The 16,209-nt window shown below is 55.2% G+C and overlaps 2 protein-coding genes across 2 annotated transcripts in view; one reads left to right on the top strand and one right to left on the bottom strand.

The window, feature by feature from the left end:
* PI4KA (phosphatidylinositol 4-kinase alpha) overlaps positions 1-5,273 on the top strand; it is a 99,641-nt gene extending 94,368 nt beyond the window's left edge. The window contains exons 48-55 of the mRNA XM_024557165.3: positions 427-536; positions 979-1,083; positions 1,176-1,301; positions 1,567-1,687; positions 2,122-2,281; positions 3,206-3,295; positions 3,767-3,850; positions 4,819-5,273. Of these exons, the coding sequence (XP_024412933.3) occupies positions 427-536; positions 979-1,083; positions 1,176-1,301; positions 1,567-1,687; positions 2,122-2,281; positions 3,206-3,295; positions 3,767-3,850; positions 4,819-4,870 (848 nt within the window). The 3' untranslated portion in view covers positions 4,871-5,273. The remainder of the gene's footprint in view (positions 1-426; positions 537-978; positions 1,084-1,175; positions 1,302-1,566; positions 1,688-2,121; positions 2,282-3,205; positions 3,296-3,766; positions 3,851-4,818) is intronic.
* A 5,094-nt stretch (positions 5,274-10,367) lies between these two features.
* On the bottom strand, positions 10,368-13,783 carry TMEM191C (transmembrane protein 191C). The gene is made up of 10 exons (XM_053928643.2): positions 12,973-13,783; positions 12,584-12,707; positions 12,383-12,433; positions 12,160-12,237; positions 11,947-12,003; positions 11,782-11,841; positions 11,564-11,628; positions 11,412-11,484; positions 11,123-11,163; positions 10,368-11,015 (listed from the first exon to the last, which is right to left on the bottom strand). The coding sequence occupies exons 1-10, from the start codon at positions 13,125-13,127 to the stop codon at positions 10,811-10,813; spliced, it is 909 nt and encodes a 302-aa protein (XP_053784618.1). The 5' UTR covers positions 13,128-13,783; the 3' UTR covers positions 10,368-10,810.
* Positions 13,784-16,209: the final 2,426 nt, after the last annotated feature.

Here is a 16,209-nt window from a genome sequence, read left to right as displayed (position 1 = left end):
GGTGGGGGTGATAGCCCAGTAAAGGGGTGTGGCCCCAGCCAGTGCAGAGATGTGGCTTCTATGGCCTTACCTGAACACTGGATGCCAGGTCCTCCTGGGCACCCCAGGGTACAGACACACTCCCCTGCCCCCAGCTCATGGTGCCCACCACCGACTCCAGGTACACCTGCGTTGCTTCTAATGAAAAGCGAGTTCTGTCCTCAATTCAAGTTGAAACGTTTCTAGGAAAAGCCTCTAGGCCTTACGACTCCACTGGCCTGACCCCAGACATTAGCTGGGCCCTCACCAACCTCCCCATGGCTTCAGAGTGAAGATCCCCAAGGTTCCCGGGGCTCCTCCCCGAGGCTGTGAGCAGGGATCGCTTGGCACGCTCAGAGGGCCTGTCACTGCCCTGGGCTAACAGGCAGCTGCCGCCCCCACATGCAGGTCTGCGGTGCTGCTCACACTCGGAGGACCAGAGTGCCACACAGGAGGCGGACGGCCAGAAGGTCTCCTGGCAGGCGGCCATCTTCAAAGTGGGAGACGACTGCCGGCAGGTGAGGGGCCAGGCCCAGGCCAGACTGGGAGGCGGCGGGGGTCGGGGTCGGGGTCTGGCCTGTCTCTCTACTAGGCTCTGGGCACGCCTCAGTCAAACCTCATGCGCAGAAACGCAAATCTTCGCTTCTACTTGGTTTGGGTGCTGCAGAGTAAATCAGGGCTTTCTCTAACCCCAGGGCCTCTCCAGAGCCCCCTCCTGCCCTGCACCCACTAGTCACCCAAAGGGAGCTGCCCTGGAAGTTGGGTGCCTCTTATTTGCGCCCCTCCCCCCCGGACCCCAGGCAGCAGAGCCCAGCCCAATGCCTGAGGATCAGTGAGGCCAGGCCCTCTAGTCCCCTGCTCCCTGCGGCCTCCCTCCCACCCTCCCTTGCTGGCCAGGGCCCCCAGGGACCACCGGAGCAGAGGAGGCTGGCCCCTGTACTGTGTCTCCTTGGTTCCCAGGACATGCTGGCCCTGCAGATCATTGATCTCTTCAAAAACATCTTCCAACTGGTCGGCCTAGACCTCTTTGTCTTCCCCTACCGCGTGGTGGCCACCGCCCCTGGGGTAAGTTCCCAGCAGAAACCCAGAAGGCTACCCATCAGGCCTTAGCCGAGGGCGGTCAGCCCACAGGCCTGGCACTTGGCCTTCCTCCCTAGTGTGGGGTGATCGAGTGCATCCCCGACTGCACCTCCCGGGACCAGCTGGGCCGCCAGACGGACTTCGGAATGTACGACTACTTCACTCGCCAGTATGGGGACGAGTCCACCTTGGCCTTCCAGCAGGTGAGCAGCACGCCAGCACCCCGACAGGGCTTGTTTGTGCTCTATGCCCCGCCCCAGCACCCTGCTTCCCCCCACAACTGCTCTTCTGAGTCCTCTTACATTAGAGGGTAAAACCAAGGCACTGTGCAACGTTCCTTGGGATTTGAGGAACCCTCGAGATGGACTCCCCAGGAGAAAGTAATTCCTAGGCATGGCGGGGAGAGCACTCACAGGTCCAGGAGATGCAGCCTCGGGGCCATCCTTAGCGCCAGGTCTCTTCACGCAGGCGCGCTACAACTTCATCCGAAGCATGGCCGCCTACAGCCTCCTGCTGTTCCTGCTGCAAATCAAGGACAGGCACAATGGCAACATCATGCTGGACAAGAAGGGCCACATCATCCACATTGGTCAGCCGACCCAGCTCCTCCCACCTCCTCTCCCTTCACCCCTGGAGCCCAGGGCACCCCAAAGAGGAGCAGGCGTGCTCGGGCCCCCAGCTGGGAAGGGTCAGGTTCAGGGTGGGTTCAAGCTGAGTTTTGAGAGCTGAGCTATTGGCCACAGGAGGGCACTGGGGGAGGGCACTGCTAGAGCCAGGGGGCATGGAGAGCTCTGGGGTTGGAAACCGGAGCCTAGGCACTGACCTCTGTGCTCTGGCCGGGCTCCTGCCTCCGCCCATGTCCCCTCCTCTCTTCTGCCTGCTGCTTTCCTGCCGTCCCTAAGGAAACATGACCTGTGGTCAGCTCTGGGGTGTGGGGAGCTGGTGGCTCTGAGCCCTGGCTGAAACACTCCCACATATCTGCTCTGCGTCTGATCCCTGCAAATGGCTTTTGGGATTTTGCAGACTTTGGCTTCATGTTTGAAAGCTCTCCAGGCGGCAACCTGGGCTGGGAACCAGACATCAAGCTGACGGATGAGATGGTGATGATCATGGGGGGCAAGATGGAGGCCACACCCTTCAAGTGGTTCATGGAGATGTGTGTCCGAGGCTACCTGGCTGTGCGGTGAGCCCCGGGGAGGAGTGTGGGCAGCCCGGCACCAGTCCTGGGTGCCACTCAGCCAGCAAGGCCGGATCTGAAGTGTCCTGTGGAGCCTTTTTTTTTCTTTTTTAAAAGATTTTATGTATTTTTAGAGAGGGGAAGGGAGGGAGAAAAAGAGGGAGAGAAACATCAATGTGTGGTTGCTTCTTGAGCACCCCCTACTGGGGACCTGGCCTGCAACCCAGCCTCGTGCCCTGACTGGGAATCGAACCCTTTGGTTTGCAGGCCGGCACTCAGTCCACTGAACCACACCAGCCAGGGCCCATGGAGCCTTCTCATGTCCCTTTATGGTTGGAGGGACTGAGGTTCACCTGGTAGCCCAGCTCTGCCCGGGCCTTGGTTTGTTGCCTCCTCTTCCCTACTGCCCCTGCCAGGGTCTTCTCCTGCCCTGGGCATCAGTGCAGCCATGTCCTGCAGCCTGCTGGGCTTGGCTTCACTAGTCCGTGCCTGGAGCTTCCCCTCTGAGTCCCTGCCACCCCCAGTCCGCATGCCAGAGACTCACTGTCCTGGTGCCAGTGTCATGTGGCCAAGGCCACACAACGGTGTATGGTGACACTTGGACTCCAACCCAGAGTCTGTCAGAGCCTGCAGCCCTTGGTGCCCGCTGTCCCAGAAGAAAAGGCGGGTCAGGGCACCTTTCTGCTGGGCACAGAAACCACGGCAGGAGGGCTCAGAGGGACCAAAGTGTGACTGCTCAGTCTGTATGGGGGTGCGCGGCCGCAGCCTGCGTGCTGCAGGGCCTGCCCAGTGAGATGGGTGAGACGGGGAGGCGGCAGCAGTGGGGGGCCAGCAAGCGAGCACAGGCCATGAGCAGCTGTTGGGCAGCAGCCGGGCCACAGGCCTGTGGGCAGGCTCCCCCCCTCACCGGCCTCTTCCCCCGCTCCCCAGGCCCTACATGGACGCGGTCGTCTCTCTAGTCACCCTCATGTTGGACACGGGCCTGCCCTGCTTCCGTGGCCAGACAATCAAGCTCTTGAAGTAGGTCCTGGGCAGACACTAGGCCATGTGGGGGGGCACTCGTCCCCCGAGATGGGAGCCTATTGAGTGGGGTAAATGGGATTCTTATTGAGGCTGAACACTCTCCTTGGAACCCAGAGCAGACAGGGCTCCAGGGTGAGGCACTGTTACCGGCCTGGGTTTGTAAGATGTTCTGGCTTCTGCCAGCCACTGCTGAGGACATTGCCAGAGGCCCCTTCCATGACCCAGGAGGTGCTGGGGAAGGGAACAGAGCTCTCTGGGCCGGCTGGGAACAGCATCCCCACGTGAGCCAGGCCTGGCCCTCAAACCACTGTCCCCAGGAGGGGACATTCCCGGGGCCTGACCCTCAGCTGAACAAACCCCGACAAGTGCTAAGGTTGGTCTGTGGCCAAGAAGAGCACATCCTGCGGGGAGGGCAGCTGGCCGGGAGCGACCCTGGCGACCGCAGCCCTGACACGGCCTGTCCCCCAGGCACAGGTTCAGCCCCAATATGACTGAGCGAGAGGCTGCGAATTTCATCATGAAGGTCATTCAGAGCTGTTTCCTCAGCAACAGGCAAGTCACCCCCTGCTGCCCTCCCGCCCGCCCTCCTGTGTCACCCACCTCCGTGCTCTCTGGGCACCTGTTTGGGACCATGCCTGGGCTGGGTGACAATGAAGCCCGTGTTCTGGGAGACTGTCCCGAACACCCTGAAGGAGCTCCCTCAAGGAAACGGCTGCACTGGGACGAGCTAAGGGGAACACCCAGCAGAGGCCTGAATGGCCAGAAACTGCCTGAGGCCAAGGGACTCATGGATGAGAGGGGCCTCAGGGAGGCAGGCACAGCCCAGTGGGCCTGGGGGGGTGGGGCAGGGTGGGGCCAGCCAGGCAGCTGTTGCTGTGCACGATGGTGGAGCCATCAGAAGAGGTGGGTAAGGTGGGTTCGGATTGGGAAGGCAGAGCCTAGGGAGGTGCGGGGACTGCTGGAACTGGAAAAAGCCAGAACGGGTGCTGGGTGGGTCCCAACAAGAAAAGGCCAGGTGGGTGCGAGCTGGGCTGTGATGGCACAGGGGCAGCTCCAGCTCCGTGCGGTTTTGCTGACACGCAAACAGAAGCAGGAGGCGGGTGTGGGACATGACATCTCTGAGTCACAGAGAGGGTCTGGCAGGCAGTACGAGACGGTCTCTTCTGGTTATTAGTCTTGTTGGTGAATTGAAAGCAGTTGGCTGAGCAGTGTCACTCGCTTGGGTGCCACATGCACAGCGGCAGCTCCTACAGACAGACAGATCCAGGGACCTGAGGAAGGGCCGTCCCTTGAACCCACATTTTGGTCCCAACTGAGGGTGAGGGGGCCTCAGAGGCGACGAGGCAGGAAACAGGCAGAACGTGGCTCGCACAGCCACGGCTGCTGCTGGGGGAAGGAATGTCCCCGGCTCCAGCAATGGAGATGCTGGTGGGAGGCCGAGGGTCTGTAATTCTGCATTCGCACCTGGAGGGAGGGGAGTGGAGGGCTCCCTACAGCCCCCTTAACTCTTGGCCCCCCAGGAGCCGGACCTACGACATGATCCAGTACTACCAGAACGACATCCCCTACTGAGGATGCTGATGGACCACCAGCTGCCCGGCCCCGCCCAAGCCGTTCGCAATCATGGAGCCCCGGGAGCCCTTCCTCGCCCCGCCGCTGAGTGAGGTCAAAGGGGGTGAACTGCCAGTGGCCCTGCCATTTCATCCAGTGGAGTTATTTTTATAGGACAAAAGCGGCCCCCCGCAGAGCCTGGCCACCTGCTCCTTCCTCCAGGGTGGCCCACACGTGGCATGAGACTGAGACAATCACGTGACGGCACTGTCTCTGCACGGGTGGAACACTTGGTTTGCACTGAGCACATTCCCTACCTGTCTTATTTCATAGGTACATGAAGTGTTTTCTTGTGTATAAAAAAGTTACACTCAAGGTTTAACCAACGTGAAGAAAATAAAAGCAACAAAAGTGCTGTGTTGAACTTGAGTATCAGGTTTATTGTCTGGTCCCAAGTGCATGTGATTCCTGGGTGTGCTGGGAAGAGCTCGGGACACTGTTTTCTCGGCGTCCTGAAACAGTGGGCGAGTAAGGGCCACCCAGCTGCGGGGCCTGAGCTCACAGGCCCTCCAGGGACCCTCGCAGTGGGGGTGGCCCCCCAGCAGCGGGAGGCCAGGCGTCTGGCTGTGAGCTTCACAAAGACAAGTCATCACAGCGCAGATGTGCTGAGAATACCATTGCATTTTCCCTAACTGCTCTCCCACTCCAAAGCCGGCTCCACTTGGGGCCCCTGCGGAGGCCACCTAGCTGTCCTGCCCACACCTCGGGGAAGGCATTACTCAAGAGTCCTGCTTCTGCTCTGGTCTTTTCCTGTCTCCCGGGTGTTCGCCTTCAGGTGCTCTCCTGTGGGACGCCAGTCTGTGTCACTGGCCCCTAGCAGCAGCCGTCTTCTCCTACCCAGTATGACCCTCTCATTATTTTAAGCAGATAGGAAGTAAAGGCCGAAAAGTGGAACAACAAAATCAATGTTTCTCTCTCTCTAAAATCAGTAAGTAAATTTTTTAAAAGAAAAGCAGTCCAGCCCCTGGCTGGTGTGGTGCAGTGGATTGAGTGCCGGGCCTTTGGACTAAAGGGTCGCTGGTTCGATTCCCAGTCAGGGCCCATGCCTGGGTTATGGACATGCAACTGATCAATGTTTCTCTCCCTCTCTTCCTTCCTCCTTCCCTCTCTAAAAATAAATAAATAAATAAAATCTTTTCAAAAGTGTTTAATCAGGAAATGAGGAAGAGAAGAAATAACACAGAGATACCATGCAATGGTGGACTTCAGTGCAACTACCTCACTAATTATGTAAAATGTCAATGGACTACCCACTCCAACTAAAACGCAGGCATTAGAAACAGATAAAAACATGAAACCAATGCATTTTAAACACAAAGACACAGACCTAAGGTGAAAGAGGAAAAAGATTTACCACCCATAACTGTGTGAATTTGACAGAACTCAAGGGAGAAATCAATCCACTATCGGAGCTGGACACTGTAAGACCACTCTCCACAACAGACAGAAGCAGCAAGAAAGCCAGTGACCCAGGAGACCTGAACAGCCACATCACCCACCCTGACCTGATGGGCACTTTATTAAACATACGAATGCTGGGCCACAAAACAGGTGTTGGAATTACGCAGGGGGTGTTCTCTGATCACATGGAATTAAGTTACGAATCAATAGCAACACACCTGGAAGAACCCTAAATATTGGGAAATTAAGAGTGGAGCCCTGGCTGGTGTGGCTCAGTGGATTGGGCACGGGCCTGCGAAGCAAAGGATCATGGGTTCAATTCCCAGTCAGGGCACATGAGTTGCAGGCCAGGTCCCCAGTTGGTGCATGAGGGGCAACCACACATTGATGTTTCCCTCCTTTTTCCCCCTTCCCTTCCCCTCTAAAAAATAAATAAAATCTTAAAAAGAAAAAACAGTGGAACTAAAATAGTAAACAAAATACAGGTAATATCTACCCTGGCTGGATGGCTTGCTTGGAGTATCATCCCTGTACAAGAGAAGTTTGAGGGTTTGATCCCTGGGTGGGGCGAATACAGGTGGCAACCAATTGATGTTTCTCTTCCTGTCCCTTTCTTTCTAGGATGGATGAACATAGCCTCAGAGGAGAATGTGTTTTTAAATACAGGTTAGATCTGAGGGAATATCAGTTAAAATGCTTTAAGGTAGTTGGGGAGGATGGTGGAGATGAGCCAGGGTCAAGTAGAAGGTATACTGTAGTAGGGGGGAACTTCCAGAAAGATCAAATGAGATAAGGAAGGGGAGGGGGGAAGCACAGAAAAAGCAGGATAAACATAAAAGAGCAGAAATACACTCAAACATAGTAGAAATCATTTCAAACTGCCACACACAGAGAGCTTGTCAAATTGGCTTTAAAAAGAAAGTCAAGCAAATGCCATGTACGAGATTGTGGCAACATGGCAAAATCATCCGTCTTGAAAAATTAGAAGTGCTATTTACAATACGGGAGAGAAAAATCTAAATCCATATACTGACAAGAAAATAAGGTCTCTTTAGAGACTAAAAAAAAAAGAAGAAATAAGAAACCTTAAGAACAATCCCGTTGCTATTTTGATGATGTGGGAGACAAAAGACCAACCCAAGAAAGAGCCTGATGCCTTCCAGGAGTTTGTTAGCAGGGCTCCGTCTGTGCTCGGGGTGGGGTGTCACAGATGCGAGCCATTACCTCGCCGGATGTAATGAAGCCATTCCTGAAAGACCAGCAACTTCCTCGATGTGTCTGCAAAAAACCTGTCACGCTTACAGGGGAAATACCGAACGCCGGGCAAACGCCGGGCCTCCTCTGTCAAGAAGGAGACCCACACCTGCTTCACTCCTCTTCAACATGCAGTCCCAGAGGTCCAAGCCAGCCCAGTCAGGCCAGAAACAAACACTAAGGAGAAATAAAACTCAGAAATGGCATCTGTGTATATAAAAATCTGAAATAATGTATAAACGTGATGTATAGTCAAGGTTACTGGACACAGGTCAATATATAAAAGTCGTGTGTGTGTGAGCGTCTACCTCACAACAAAGGAGAGAGTGAAATCAAAACATTGTCATTTACAACTGCGTAGCAAAACATCAAATGCCAAGAAATAAACCTAATGAAAGATTCATAAGAAATACCAAAAACTACAACTGTTGAAAGATCTAAACAGTAATACATTCATGGATTGAAAGAAGGTATTTGGTGTCCCCAAACTGGTCCCTAGTTTCACTGCAAATGCCAATCAACACCCTAGAAAGGTGTGTAGTAAGTTTGCATGGGGAATACAGAGGTGAAAATACAGCTATTTCCATCTTCAGCACCAGCGCACCTAGATATCAACGCTTACTCTGAAATACAGGAGTTGAAACAGTGTTGCTTACTGGTGCCAGGAAAGATGGATAAATAACAGAGAGGGAAAGCCCAGGAGCCCACCCACAAACAGAGACGGGCAGGGCCAGAGGAGAAAGATGGGCTTTTCAATAAGGGTGTTTTGTCAACTGGGTATCAGCACAGAAAAGAAAAAGAATCTCGACCACCTACCTCATATGTGACATAATCGCTTCCAGGTGGACTGTAGAGCTGTATGTTAAAGGTAAGTTTTAAAGGTTTTTAGAAGAAAGTACAGAAGAGAATGTCTTGATCTCAGGAAACACACACAAGAAAAGGGAAACAACTAATTTGGACCATATGAAAGAAAGGCATGCCTCAGTGCCGGGAGGATACTTACAACACAATTCACACAGTCTTCTGTGTTAAAGAAAAATGATTAAGGTATAATAATAATTGTATGTAATACATGTAATTGTATGTAATATAATTATAATCATATTAGTCTACACAATATATTATAACTTTCATCATAAAGCCAAGAGGTGTCTAAACCAGCAATTTTCACCCCGTGGCCGCAAGGACTTTTAAAACCTGCAGTACCTGACTGTTCAGTCGGGGGCGCTGACCTCTTTTCCCTTATGCCAAATTCAAAAAAAGGTAGCGGCCAATATACAACATTAGCTGTCTGGTGTGAATGAATCGAAATCACAGCTATTTTTTTGTCAGACTGGGAAAGATATTTTCTGGTGTGCCACAGAATTTTAGTCATTAGTTTATGTGTGCCGCGGGATGAAAAAGGCTGGAAGCCACTGGTCCCATCATCGAAGGAAGAAGCAACGCCAATGTCACACACTCAGAAAATAGAAGGAACACTTCCCAGTTCATTTTTTTTGTGAAGGCGACATAGCCTGACACTAAAATAAGACAGGGACATCCCAAGAAAAGTAAAATTATAGAGCACTATCCCTTTCATGGATAAAGAAAGACTGGAAAAGAAGAAGAGAAATTGTCCTGCTTCATAACAATAAAATTGTCTACAGAATCCTGAGGAATGTACAGAAAAGACCAAAGAATGCTAAGGAAGTTCAGCGCTATCACAGGATAAAAAGTTAGCATACAAAAGGCAGCATTTCTGTATGCGAGCAATGAACAGCTGGAAGGTGAAATTGTAAAAATCTGTACCCCCTGACTGGTGTGGCTCACTTGGCTGGGCGTCATCCCACAAAGCAAAAGGCCGCCAGTTAGTTTACCCGCCTGGGTTGCAGGTTCGAGTTCCGGGGAGGGGGACCCAAGAGGCAACCAATTGTTTCTCTCCCTCTCTCCCTTCCCCCCTCTAAAAATAAATAAAATCTTTAAAAATCTGTATCATTTATAATAGCATCCAAAACCCCTCAAATACCTAGGGATAAATGTAAAAATGTACAAGACCTCTACACGAAAAAATATAAACCATTCCTAAGGGAAACTTAAAAAATGGAGAGTGACATCGTGTTAGGTTGGAAGCTGTATGTTATCCGGAAATTGGTCTCTAAGTTCAGTATAACCAAACCCCCATGCTGTTTTATGGAAATTGACAAGCTGAGTCTAAAATGTGTGCTAAATGCAAAAAGATCCCTGCTCCAGAAACCCAAGTATGTGCCGATGGATGAACGGAAAAGCAAAATATTTACACCGGTGAAAAAAGTTATTTGGAGTATAAGATTGTCTTTACGACTTCCAGGCAAGAATGGATTTTTTTTTTTAAGTCACTGCACAATTCTTAAATTTGATAAAACTTGATACACAGCATTCCATAAACAAACTCAACCAAAAACAAATATTAGAGGATACAAATCAATAAGAAAACGATTGCTTTAAAGGCCACAGCAAAAACACTTGTGTGTACAAGGAGATCATAGAACAATTTCACTACTAAAAAAAAAGTAAATAAAATTAGAGCAGTATTTCTACCAGACAAAATGAAACCAAGGTTCATCACTGCCACTAAGCAGAACACTTCACATAAATAAAAAGACGATTCCCCTAGAAGGACTGCGGTCCCGAGCACGGACAAGGAAGCGGACCAAAGGGAGGACCGCCAAGCTGCCCTGCTCTGCGGAGAACCCATCTCAAGAGAACTAACAAAGGGACGCTGCGGGGATCCTGAATAACAACCGCACCGCAGGGCCAAAGGACACAGACCACCAAGGAGACCAGACCGACCAGCTCCCTCCCCAATTTCCGCTACCGCCCTAGGCTCACTAGAAGGGGGAGGAGGGGGGGAAAAGGCAAGTTTAACAAGATACAGGCCAACTTCCCAGCTGGCTCCAGGGCTGCAGCACGGGCTGCAGGAAAGGGGCCTCCCCGCAATGCCTCCCGGGAGCCCCTTGATGCGGGCGCCAGGCGAAGGCGCACTCCACTGAAGCCAGAGGCTCTGGGCCGGCTCGCCCCCTTGCTGCGGAGCGCCCCAGACAGGCTCTCTAGCCACAACGTCCACCGGGAAGGCCCCGCGCCCACTGAGGGACGAGGTGCTGGAGCCGGCCGCTGGGCCCCGAGGGACACACGACCCACCCGCAGGCGTTTCCCCTTGGCTTCCCCCCAGACACCCAGAAACCACACGGGAGACAGAGGTGCAGGTGACCGCGGCCGACGTGATGAGCCCTAGGCGGGCAGCAACCCGCGCGCGCGCAGCTCGAGCAGCGGGGACAGCGTGTAGCGCAGGCGGCGGAAGGCGGTGTCCGACACCAGGCGCGGGAGCACGCGGCGGAAGGCTTCGGGGTTGACCAGCAGCAGGTAGAGCAGCGCCAGCGCCAGCAAGCCGAGCGGGAGCAGCAGCAGCAACTGCAGCGCGCTCCGCGCCCCTAACCTGCGGGCCGAAGGACGCACGGACAGACAAACCGGCCGAACCCCGCAGGGTACCTGTCGCGGGGCGGACCCGAGCCCGGCGTCCCCGCGGCCAGTCCCTTGGCTCACTTGGTGCCCGTCGCACCCGCGCTGCAAAATAGCCGCTTCTTCTGCGGGTAGAGAAGTGGCGTCCAGCTCTGCATCCGCCTCAGCGGAGCAGCGCGGCGTCTCACGTAAGGGGCGGGAACCACTGGGACCAGTCCCCCGCGAGCTGGGGTCCTCGTGGGTGCGGGTCGGTCGAAAGGGGGCGTACTCAAGGGGAGGCAGATCCCCGTGGGTGTGAGGGGGAACCCCATTGGGGCGGATTTGGCAGGGGGCGGTCCTGACTCCAGCCCTCCCCACCCGTGTACGCGCTCACACACTCGGCCTTGGCCACCTCCTCCATGAGGGACCCCGCGCAGTCCTGCACCCGGCGTGACTGAGAGTTGCAACTGCGGGAACAGGCGTCGATAGGGCCCATCTGCCCGAGCCACAGTCGCCCCGCCACACCCAACAGTCCTCATCCCTTACAGTTCCGCGCTGCCTCTCGAGGCATCCAGCGCAGCCGCCGCCTCCATCACTTTCCCCTGCAGCTCCTGAAGGGGGTGGGGGTGAGTTCTCTGGACAGCGTAAGGCATCGGTGGAGTGGGGGGGTGGAGCAGGAGGCGGGCTGTCGCCACTCTGGGGAAGGAGGGATAGAGGCCGCAGGGGAGTCAGATGAGTGGCTGTCAAGGTAGAGGGGGCAGCACCTGCAGGACTCCACTCTGCTCCTGGAAACTGGCCCAGGCTTCCTCTGTCCGCTGTGCGCCCTAGGGTGCGGGGAGCCTCGATTAGACTCAGGAGGGGCATTCCCACCGCTGTCCACTCTTCTGCACCAGCCCGGCCCTCCCCCTCAGACCCGGCTCCACCCGCACCTGCCGCAGGCCCTCGGCCTGCATCGCGTGCTTGGCCTCCAGCAACTCCAGTTGTTTCTTCCATTGGATCCAAGGAAGGTCAGGAGCCCGGCCGCCGAGCATCCCGCCGCGCCTTAGGGCCGCGCCCCTGGCCCTCGGGACCCCACCCACCCCAGCTCTCGTCATGGCCCCGCCCACGTCTCTGCTCCGGCCCTCAGGACCCGACCAAAGTACCTGCAACGCTAGCAGTTGGGTCCCGAGTTGCTGCTCGGCGCGCTGCCGACTCAGTTGGTCCCCTCCGTAGTAAAATAGCTGGGGGTGGGGCTTTGTGAGGGCGGAGTTTGCGCGCATCTAGCAGCGAGGGATATACTAGGAGGCGGGTACGGGACGGAAACGTGGACACGGACGTGAGTGGAACTTCTTAGGGGAAGCAAGAAACGGCATTTCCTGAACGCACCTGACTTGACAGCTCTTCCCATTGCTCCTGCAGCTGCCGGCTACGTAGCTCCTGCGGACAGAATCGAGGGAGCCTGCGAGCCTTCCGAAGTACTGCCCTCGCCGCCTTCCCCGCCCCATCCACGACCCCGCCCTAGACAGGACTGGTCCTCTCCACCCGCACCTCCCGCGGGCACCGCCCCATCCAGGGCCCTGTCCCCACCAGGTCCTGCTTGCGCTGCTCTGCGGCCTCCAGCAGTCCGCGCGCCCGCTCTGCGCGCTCCCGCGCTGCCTCGCGCGCCTCCCCCCGCAGGGCCCGCGCGGCTTGGCTTCTCCTCCGCTGCAGGCTGCAGAGGGAAAACTGAGGCTCCCGCAGCCCGGGGTAAGACCCGGCCGTGAGTAGGGGCTGAGAAAGCCCACCTCGGGTCGCCGCGCGCCAAGACCCCACCCTCCCCTTCAGGGGTTCCCCGGAGTAGATCGCCCCAGCCCCGACGGCCCAGAGCAGAGGTTTGTGCTGGGCAGGGAAGAATGACTGATGGGTCGACCGGACGCTGTGCGAAGCCGCGGGTGCAGCCGCCCGCAGGACCGAATGGAGTCGCGCTCCCCGCACACCTGCGCTCGCGCTCGCGCAGGTCCTGCAGGCGCCCGGTGAGGCTCTCGCTCTCCGCCTCGAGCCCGCGTACCAGCTCCTCCAGCTCCTGCTTCCTCTGGCGCCCGTCGCGGTTGTCCTTTTGCAGCTGCAGCATCAGCTCTCGCGTCTCGGACATGGCTCCCCCGGCTTTGCCCCACCACCGCCGCTGATCTCGGAGACCCGCGTCCGCGTGCGTCACAATGGGCGGTAGGGGGCGCCTAGGCGCAGGTCCCTTTTAGAAAGAAGCTTCCCACAGTTTTGTCCTCATCCCTCACCGGCCAACTGGGGCACAAACTCATTCCTAAGAAAGCCACCAGCAAATGGGGACGGAACCAAGAGGGACGATATGGAACGAGGTGGATGATGACAAATGGTGCTGGGAAAACTAGCTCATGATAAAAAGAGAAATAAAAGTAGATCTCCACTTCACGTTCTCTATAAAAAGTAACCCTAGAAGGATCAAAGGCTTAAATGGAGAAGGCTTGTGACGTTGGCGTGGGGAAAGATTTCTTAAGCAGGACACAGCAAGCACAATCTGTGGAGAGAAAGTGAATGCATTGGCTCATGTCAAGTTTAGGGATTTTTGCTTCTCAAAAGACACCGGGGGACAGCGACTCTAACTTGACTGGAGGTTGAGCACCTGAGCGCATCCCACAGAACACTATGCAATTATATCTCCAAAACAACCCACTCACTTGGAACATAAAGATACCAAGGGCAAATGTGGCAGAATGGGAAAGGATCTTTGCGATCTCTGTAATCCATTGATCGATAATGACTAGATTATATGGGAAATCCTGGGCCACCGCAAGGAAGACCTAACGTCAAAGAATCTCGTGGGACAATGCCAAAGGGAAGAACTTCAACACCCAGCAAGAGTGGGCGAGACGCTGCGCTTTCCATCCCCCAGAGCAGCCGACATTCAGACCTTGGCTGACATCAAATATAAGCAATGGTGTGAGTGAGTGCACAGCTACCAGCATCATCATGGGCCATTTGGGGGAATGACTGAGCAAAGGGTGACCAGGTATGGTGGACCCCCATGACCTCCAATCCCATAACCCCCGATTCCACTAAGGTGTATTCACTCCAAAGGAAGTTTCTAACAGGTTCACAAAACACTGGGAACAGCCTAAGTGCTCCGCCAATGTCAGGGAATCAGCAAAATGTAATAAATGAAATTTTCTAAAGGAATCTGTCAGAGCACTTAAAATGAGTAGGATCAACTAAAATCAACATGACGAGACCTGAGGACAATGCCGACTGTAAAAAAGTAGGAAGCAGAGTGAGAGGCACCCATGACAATGGTTACATTAACTAAATGCACAGGGTGAGTGGGAGGTGGGGATGGAGATGAGGAAGAGCACAGCGTTGGGGGCGGGGAGAGGAGCCGGCAGGGACCTGGGATGAGGTGAGAGTCATGCACACTGTACCCGGGGGCCAGCAGAGGGTCACCAGGAGTGTAGACTCTGCAAGTGACCACTCTGCAGAAACCGAGTGGAGTTTAGGAAGCTTGCTGTATCCCAGAGCTGGGTCTCCCCTTGCTAATGTAGAGAAATCTAAGAAGTTAAGGTTTTTACGGTAGCTTAAAAACGACCATACACCATCTGCAGTCCTGCCATCAGGTGGACCCGGTTCCCAGCCCGTTAATCTGGGCTCACCTCGAGTCTGGCTCTGACCATTAGAAGGCAACAATGAGTTGTGAGGCTGGGCCTCAGAGCCCTTCAGGCCCTCTCTTCCTCTTAGAGCCAAGGGAAGAAGCCTGGTGGGCTGGCAGCTGGCTCAGACCATGCAGCCTGAGATGGCTGTCCGACCCCAGGCAAGATCTGCAGAACTGCCCACCCAGCCCCGCCCCACCCCGCCCAAGCTGCTGACCCAGGAGAACCAAGAGCAAATAAAATGGCCCTGGTTTTAAGCCACTGGACTTGGGGGTGGTGCGTTTCGTGTGCAGCACAAGGCCTGTTATGTAGCAAAGGAATGCCGGTTCCTTATGGTACTTATGTGAAGGTGACACCATGCAGTGAGCAGGCCACGGGGTGGGGGCAGGGTGACTTCGTTCTTGGCCTCTCTGGTGTTAGAATCTGTTCCCTAGAGGTCAAAGGTAAACCCCGGATGGCACAGGGATGCGAGCGGTAGGTGCTGCGCATCCTCACTGCCCGCCTCCCCAGGCACAGGATGAACTTCAATTCTTACACCCCCAACTGTGTGGCACTTAGGTCCTCAGCTCCCAGAGACATGAGGGTGCATGCGTCTCCAGAGGCCCCACCACCACCCCTGGGTTCAAACCCAGGGTGATCCGAATTGAGAGACCTACACCTGATACTCATTTTTTCCAACCACTGAGCGTCCGTACATCAGCTGTGAAGTCTGCTCTCATTCAAGATCCCCGTGGATTTAATTCCTACAGACAGGTTGTAATATGGGCCCCCCAGCAGGACCCGGTTGTCCGGGGGAGGTGTGTGTTTGCTTGTTGCTGCTGTTCCTTCCAGGAGCGCAGGGAGCCGGTACTGTTCCGTGGGCACAGGGACTGGGGTCAGGGGCTGGGGGGAGCAGCCCCCTAGGATCAGTCATTTCTCTTCCAGATAAACTGTAGAGCTGTCTTGTCAAGATTTCCCAAGTACCTTGTTGGTATCTGTACTGGGACTGCAAAAAGTCCCCTACGTTAAGTTAGTCTATTAAAAAGGAAGAATGGACACTTTCCACTCTCCAATGATCTGCCCCGGGAACAGCATTTCTGTCCAATCCTGGGACAGTTATGGTTATGCAGCTGTGGAGGATGAGCTGATGGGCGCTTCTGGGGATGCCCACAGGGCAGGGGTGTCCCATGGGGCAGACCAGCCCCTCCCCACCCACCCCTACACCCCCATCTGGACAGGGAGAATCTCTGCAGCGGGGCTAATTATACAGCTGTGAAACCCGAGCCGCTTCCCCTCAGTGGCCTGGAGGTGAGGGGGATGAGGTGTGGGCCACAGTAGTCATGGAAACAGACCTTCCTGGCCTAGATGCCTCCCAGCCCTGCCAGGGAACAGCTCACTGGGGTCTGACTCCTGCAGCGGCCCTGCCTTTGCCTCCCCCCACCCCACCCACCCACCCACTCCTGCAAGAAGCACTCTCCGGTCTTCCCAGTCAACCCGTGTGGCCCAGTCCTGCCCCTTGTTCAGGGCTCAGGTCCATACCCTCCTCTCCCAGGCTGGATCATGCACAGTCTTCTCCCAGCA

The sequence above is a fragment of the Desmodus rotundus genome, chromosome 7, assembly GCF_022682495.2.
Source record: "Desmodus rotundus isolate HL8 chromosome 7, HLdesRot8A.1, whole genome shotgun sequence".
In the NCBI taxonomy this organism is placed as follows: domain Eukaryota; kingdom Metazoa; phylum Chordata; class Mammalia; order Chiroptera; family Phyllostomidae; genus Desmodus; species Desmodus rotundus.
This window is presented reverse-complemented; position numbering and strand designations above follow the sequence as displayed.